Source organism: Hypanus sabinus, unplaced genomic scaffold (genome assembly GCF_030144855.1).
Source record: "Hypanus sabinus isolate sHypSab1 unplaced genomic scaffold, sHypSab1.hap1 scaffold_1851, whole genome shotgun sequence".
In the NCBI taxonomy this organism is placed as follows: domain Eukaryota; kingdom Metazoa; phylum Chordata; class Chondrichthyes; order Myliobatiformes; family Dasyatidae; genus Hypanus; species Hypanus sabinus.
In genome coordinates this window covers 36,041-43,074 of record NW_026779941.1, presented here as the reverse complement: position 1 = coordinate 43,074, position 7,034 = coordinate 36,041, and the positions used below count along the sequence as shown (strand labels likewise).

The following is a 7,034-nucleotide window of genomic DNA, read 5'->3' as shown; positions in this document are numbered from 1 at the left end:
TGAGGGGTTTGTGAAGAGGAGAGGGTGAGGGGTTTGTGAAGTGGAGAGGGTGAGGGGTTTGTGAAGAGGAGAGGGTGGGGGGTTTGTGAAGAGGAGGGGGTGAGGGGTTTGTGAAGAGGAGGGGGTGAGGGGTTTGTGAAGTGGAGAGGGTGAGGGGTTTGTGAAGAGGAGGGAGTGAGGGGTTTGTGAAGAGGAGGGGTGAGGGGTTTGTGAAGAGGAGGGGGTGAGGGGTTTGTGAAGAGGAGGAGGTGAGGGGTTTGTGAAGTGGAGGGGGTGAGGGGTTTGTGAAGAGGAGGGGGTGAGGGGTTTGTGAAGAGGAGGGGGTGAGGGGTTTGTGAAGAGGAGGAGGTGAGGGGTTTGTGAAGAGGAGAGGGTGAGGGGTTTGTGAAGTGGAGAGGGTGAGGGGTTTGTGAAGAGGAGAGGGTGAGGGGTTTGTGAAGAGGAGGGGGTGAGGGGTTTGTGAAGAGGAGAGGGTGAGGGGTTTGTGAAGTGGAGGGGGTGAGGGGTTTGTGAAGAGGAGGGGGTGAGGGGTTTGTGAAGTGGAGGGGTTGAGGGGTTTGTGAAGAGGAGAGGGTGAGGGGTTTGTGAAGTGGAGAGGGTGAGGGGTTTGTGAAGAGGAGAGGGTGAGGGGTTTGTGAAGTGGAGGGGTTGAGGGGTTTGTGAAGAGGAGGGGTGAGGCATTTGAGAAGAGGAGAGGGTGTTGGGTTTGAGAAGAGGAAGGGGTGGGGAGTTTGAGAAGAGGAGGGAGTGAGGGATTTAAGAAGAGAGGGCGAGGGGTTTGTGAAGAGGAGAGGGTGAGGGGTTTGTGAAGAGGAGAGGGTGAGGGGTTTGTGAAGTGGAGGGGTTGAGGGGTTTGTGAAGAGGAGGGGTGAGGCATTTGAGAAGAGGAGAGGGTGTTGGGTTTGAGAAGAGGAAGGGGTGGGGAGTTTGAGAAGAGGAGGGAGTGAGGGATTTAAGAAGAGAGGGCGAGGGGTTTGTGAAGAGGAGAGGGTGAGGGGTTTGTGAAGAGGAGGGAGTGAGGGGTTTGTGAAGTGTGGACGAGGATGGGCAGGAAGGGGAGTGGAGGGAGGTTTTGAGGTAGGGTGGAAGGTGCGGACTGGAGTGTTGGGAGTTTGCGGAATGGACGGGGGTGACTGAGGGCTGGGGGTCTTTGAGAGCATCCGGTGTTACTCCAGTTCCAGGATGAGGTCATCCCCCTCCAGGTGCATGTCCCGGGTGACGTAGATCTTCTTCACCGTGCCAGACATGGGTGCGTTGACCACCGTCTCCATCTTCATAGCACTGAGTACGCAGAGCTGCCGGCCCTTCTCCACGTGGCTGCCCTCCTTCACTTTGATGTCAATCACCTTGCCGGGCATGGGCGCTCCGATCTGGCCCTTCGCGTCCTTCAGCGCCTTGGGGTGGAAGTGCATCTCCTGTGGGCGAGACAGAGGGAGCGGGGCAGTGACACCGGCTGGGCTCCGAGCCTGTTGGTAACGCGGCGGTTCGTGCGACGCTATTACACGCGGGGGCGGAGTCCGGAGCGCAGTTCTGACGCTGTCTGTAAGCTTGAGTTCCCTCCGGGTGCTCTGCCTTCCTCCAAAGACGCACCGGTTACCAGTTTAATTGCCCTGTGATTAGGCGGGGGTTAAATAGGCTGGCAGTGCGGCTCGTTGGGTGACAGGGCCTGTTCCTCTGAAGTTTTAAATGTTTGAGATACAGCACAAAGTAGACCATTCATCCCCCGACTTCATCCTAGCCTAATCACTGAACAGTTTACAATGACCATGGGGGGAGGCCGGAGCACCCCGAGGAAACCCACGCGGTCACGGGCAGAGTGCACTGACCCCCGACAGGAAGTGGCGGGAATCGATCGAGCGGGGTAACTCTCCAGTTTCCGGCAAGACAGCCGCCATATTGGGCCGAGATGCACACAAACTGGCGAGGGTCGATAGGGGCATTGTTTCCCGCTGAGGCTGAAACTACAGGTCACGGGTTAAGGGTGAAAGGTGAAATGTTCAAGGGGAACATCTTCACCCAGAGGTGGTGAGAGTGTGAAGTGTGGTGGATGTGAGCTTGATTTTAGCATTTAAGCGAAACGAGGGCCAAGGTGGAACAAACAAGGTAAATGGTAGGACACGGAGGAGTGCAGTAGAACAGAGGGATCTGGGAATACAGGTGGATAGGGTTGTACAGAGAGCTCTTGGTACATTGGCCCTTATAAATCAAAGTATTGAGTATAAGAGTTGGAATGTTATGGTGAGGTTGTATACGTCATTGGTGAGGCCGAATTTGGAGTATTGTGTGCAGTTTTGGTCACCAAATTGCAGGAAGGATATTAATAAGGTTGAAAGAGTGCGGAGAAAGTTTACAAGGATGTTGCCGGGACTTGAGAAACTGAGTTACAGAGAAAGGTTGAATAGGTTAGGACTTTATTCCCTGGAGCGTAGGAGAATGAGGAGAGATTTGACAGAGGTGTATAAAATTATGATGGGTATAGATGGAGTGAATGCAAGCAGGCTTTTTCCACTGAGGCTAGGGGAGAAAAAAACCAGAGGTCATGGGTTAAGGGTGAAGGGGGAAAAGTTTAAAGGGAATATTTGGGAGGGGCTTCTTCACGCAGAGAGTGGTGGGAGTGTGGAATGAGCTGCCAGATGAAGTGGTGAATGCGGGCTCTCTTTTGACATTTACGAAAAACTTGCACAGGTACGTGGATGAGAGGTGTATGGAGGGATTCGGGCCGGGTGCAGGGCAGTCAGAAAAGTGGTCCGGCACAGCCAAGAAGGGCCAAAAGGCCTGTTTCTGTGCTGTGATGTTCTACGGTTCTAAGTGTATGGATGGGAGGGGTGTGGAGGTGCAGGTTGGTGGGAGTCGGCGGATTAATAGTTGGGCACAGACTAGATGGGCTGAAGGGTCTGTTTCTGTGCTGTAAAGCTCATGACCAGGACAGGTTGTTGGTGACCTCTCCTCTAGCCCAAAGGAACACTCGGACATCGGAAACCTGAGCCTTGCTTTGTGTTTGCTTTAAGCGGGATGCGCCCGTATCACAAAGCCTGCAGTTCACGGGTTTTTACATACAACCTGCAGTGGTTTATTTAAAAGAACAATCAGTAACGTATTTACAAGCCTACTGGAATAGAGTGAGATATGAAATGGAGGTACCCTCTCCCCGCCCACACCATTCACTGACCTTCATGGCTTGTGTGTCCTTGACCAGGACAGAGCGAAGCTGGCCGTTCATCTCAAAGAAAACCTCCCTCTGTCCGGCCACGTTGAGGTCACCCAGGGCCAGTGCCTTGATGTGAAGGGTTTTTCCCCTCTCCAGCTGCACCTGTGGGGACACCAGCATCCATCAGTAGCCTGAACCCCTGACCCCCACGTTTGCCTCCGGCCACCCGTCTGGGGCTGAACAGACTGCAGCCTCTGCTTCACATCCCCTGTCACCCCAGGTGCCCTGCAACGGGTCGCGGTCCTGATCGACCAGTGTCTCGGACTGCTCTGTGATGAGAGACAATCGGTGGTCCGTCGGTCGCAGGGGCCAGAAACTCCTGGAAGCTTCTATACTCACCACAGGTACCCCCACCCACCGCCACACACATGCTGAGCATCACTACGGAGTCTAGGACTTTTGCACAGGACTGTGGTAATTTTGTGTACCGCACTGTACAGCTGTCACAAATAAAAATCAAATTTCATGACAGGTGTGAGTGATGATAAACCTGATTCTGATCTGGGTCTCTATTGTGGACTGAGAGTGGGAAGGGGACAGGGAGAGGGGAATCATGGTTGGGAAAAGGGGAAGGGAGAGGGGAGGGAGCGGGAAGCACCAGAGAGACATTCTGTAATGATCAATAAACCAATTGTTTGGAATCAAGTGACCTTGCCTGGTGTCTCAGGGCTGGGTGTGTCTGTACCCGTCCCTGACACTCCTTCTCTGCCCCCTGTCCCACACCCCTCCCCCGCGGCACCCCACCCTCACCATTCCCAACATCCTTTGCCCCCGCCAGATTTCCAAACTCGCTCTCCGCTCCACGGTGCCAGAAAAGGGCCAGTGACATTGTGGAGGATCCCACCCACCCTGCTCACGGACTGTTTGTCCCACTCCCATCGGGGAGGAGGTTCTGTTGCATCCACGCCAGGACCACCAGACTCAAAAACAGTGACTTTCCCCAGGTCAACACCCCCACCACCAACCCACCCCAACCGCCTACTTTATCATTTCCCGTCAGTCACCCTATGCACAGACTGGCGTCACTTTATGGACACACAATCAATCTACACATATAAGTTATCTTATGCATTTATATTTATTGTCTATTTTTATTATTCTGTTCTTTGTCTTACCGTGTTTTTGCGCTGCATCAGATAACAATTATTTTGTGCTTCTTTACCCTTGTGTATTGGAAGTGACATTAAGCAATCTTAAATCCTCAGTCTTGACATAATTAATGGAAAAAACTGGGGAAGCAGAGTTTGAAAACATTTGGGTTGTTGTTTGACTCTAATTAAACGAGTTTTAAATAACCGAGGAGATGAAATGAGCCGAACAGTAATGATTCAGGAGGGGGTTAAGATGCTCAAACAGCTCAGAATGTCCTGAGCAACCAGCAGTTAATGAAACCTCACACTCTGCCGTGAACAACGATCCGTGCCAGCGCACCGGCGTGGCGGGTAGCACTGCTCCCATCCTCTGGATGCGTGTGGGTAGGCAGTACGATGACTCGAGTGAAATGTTCTCTGAAGAGGTTGTCTATTGCTGGGTTCGCAAATGGGTGTCAAGGGTGATCCAGCAGGTTCCACTTATGTACAGTACGTACATGCAGGAGCAAAGGATGTTGGGAATGGTGAGGGAGGGGTGTGGGACAGGGGGCAGAGAAGGAGTGTCAGGGACGGGTACAGACACACCCAGCCGTGAGACACCAGGCAAGGTCATTTGATTCCAAACAATCGGTTTATTGATCATTACAGAATGTCTCTCTGGTGCTTCCCGGTCCCTCCCCTCTCCCACCCCCTTTTCCCAACCATGATTCCCCTCTCCCTGCCCCCTTCCCACTCTCAGTCCACAATAGAGACCCAGATCAGAATCAGGTTTATCATCACTCACACACGTCAGGGATTTTGATTTTTTTTTTGCGACAGCGGTACAGTGAGATACATGAAATTACCATAAGACTATAAGAACAGAAGACCATACGATATAGAGGCAGAATCAGGCCATTTGGCCCATCGAGTGGCCCTGCCATTTCATCATGGCTGATCTGTTTTCCCTATTAGCCCCAGTCTCCTGCCTTCTCCCCATATCCTTTGGGTTCTAACATCTAACTGTCATTCATTCTTTGGGGCACTCCTCGGTTTTCGTGGATGTTTGTGAAGAAAAAGAATTTCAGGATGTATATTGTATACAATTCTCTGACATTAAATGTACCTTTGAAACCCTTCATGCCCTGGCCAATCTAGAACCTATCAACCTCTGCCTTAAATATACCCCATGACTTGGCCTCCACAATTGCCCACTCTCTGGGTAAAAGAAAAACCCTCCTCATCTCCGTTCTGAAAGGATGCCCCTCTATTCTATCCTCTGATGTTAGACTCTCTCACCATCGGAAACATCCTCTCCACATCCATTCCAGCAATACCGTTCGATAGGTTTCAATGAGGTCACCCCTCATTCTTCTGAATTCCAGTGAATACAGGCCATCAAACGGTCTTCACACGATGAGCCATTCAATTCCATTTTGTGAATCTCCTTTGAGCCCTCTCCGGTGTCAGCACATCCTTTCTTAGATAAGGGGCCCAAGGGTACTCACATACTCTGTGAGGCCTCACCAGTACTTCATAAAGCCTCAACATTACATCATTGCTTTTATATTCTAGTCCTCTCGAAATAAATGCCAACGTTGCATTTGCCTTCCTCACCGCTGACTCAACCTGCAAGTTAACCTTTAGGAAATCTTGCACACGGACTCCAAGTCCTTCTGCGCCTTAGATTTTTGTATTTTATCTCCATTTAGAAAATAACAACTCTTTATTTCTTCTACCAAAGTACATAACCATGCACTTCCCAACACTGTATTCCATCTGCCACTTCTTTACTCATTCCCCTAATCTGTCTCAGTCTTTCTGCAGCCTCCCTGCTTACTGCATCCTTCCATCCTTGGACTCACTTCACACCGCACGCTGTCGGAGCAGAGCTGTCAGGATAATCAAGGACATGACCCACCCAGCCAACACACTTTTTGTCCCTCTTCCCTCCGGGAGAAGGTTCAGGAGCATGAAGATTCGTACGGCCAGATTTGGGAACAGCTTCTTTCCAACTGTGATAAGACTGCTGAACGGATCCCGACCCGGATCTGGTCCGTACCTTCCAAATATCCCGACCTGACTTGCACTACCTTACTTTCCCTTTTCTAGTTTCTAATTATGATTTATAATTTAAATTTTTATTATATTTACTTTGATTTGTACTTCAGGGAGCGCGAAGCGCAGAAACAACTATCACTGTGATGATTGTACCCTCTAGTATCAATTGTTTGGTGACAATAAAGTAAAGTAAAAAGTACTCAGAACTACCTTAACCTCCATGTATCTTCATCCTGTCTACAAACTCGGCCACAAAGCCATCAATTCCATCAGGCAAGTCAATGACATGCTGTATAACCTGAAAAGAATCGGTCCCAACACAAAATCCCGTGGAACACCACTAGTGACCAGCAGCCAACCAGAAAAGGTTCCCTTTATTCCTGCCAGTCAGCCACTGCTTTATCCTCTGCTAGAATCTCCCCGGTAGTACCACGGGCTCGTAGTTTATTAAGCAGCTTCATGTGTGACACCTTGCCAAAGGCCTTCTGAAAATCCAAGCACACAAAATCCACCGACTCTCCTTCGTCCATCCTGCTTGCTACTTCCTCAAAGAATTCAACAGATTTGTCAGGCAGGGTTTTCCCTCGAGGAAACTGTGCTGACCTCAGCCTATTTTATCATGTACCCCAAAACCTCAGCTTCATAATCGAGTCCAACATCTTCTCCATATGGTCAGACTAGCTGGCCTACAATGT

General features: G+C 50.6%; 1 protein-coding gene across 1 annotated transcript; it reads right to left on the bottom strand.

The window, feature by feature from the left end:
* Positions 1 to 886: 886 nt before the first annotated feature.
* Positions 887 to 3,595, bottom strand: LOC132387435 (pyruvate carboxylase, mitochondrial-like). The gene is made up of 2 exons (XM_059959792.1): positions 3,170 to 3,595; positions 887 to 1,415 (listed from the first exon to the last, which is right to left on the bottom strand). Exons 1-2 carry the CDS (start codon positions 3,326 to 3,328, stop codon positions 1,167 to 1,169), a joined length of 408 nt encoding a protein of 135 aa, XP_059815775.1. The 5' UTR covers positions 3,329 to 3,595; the 3' UTR covers positions 887 to 1,166.
* Between the last annotated feature and the right edge of the window lie 3,439 nt (positions 3,596 to 7,034).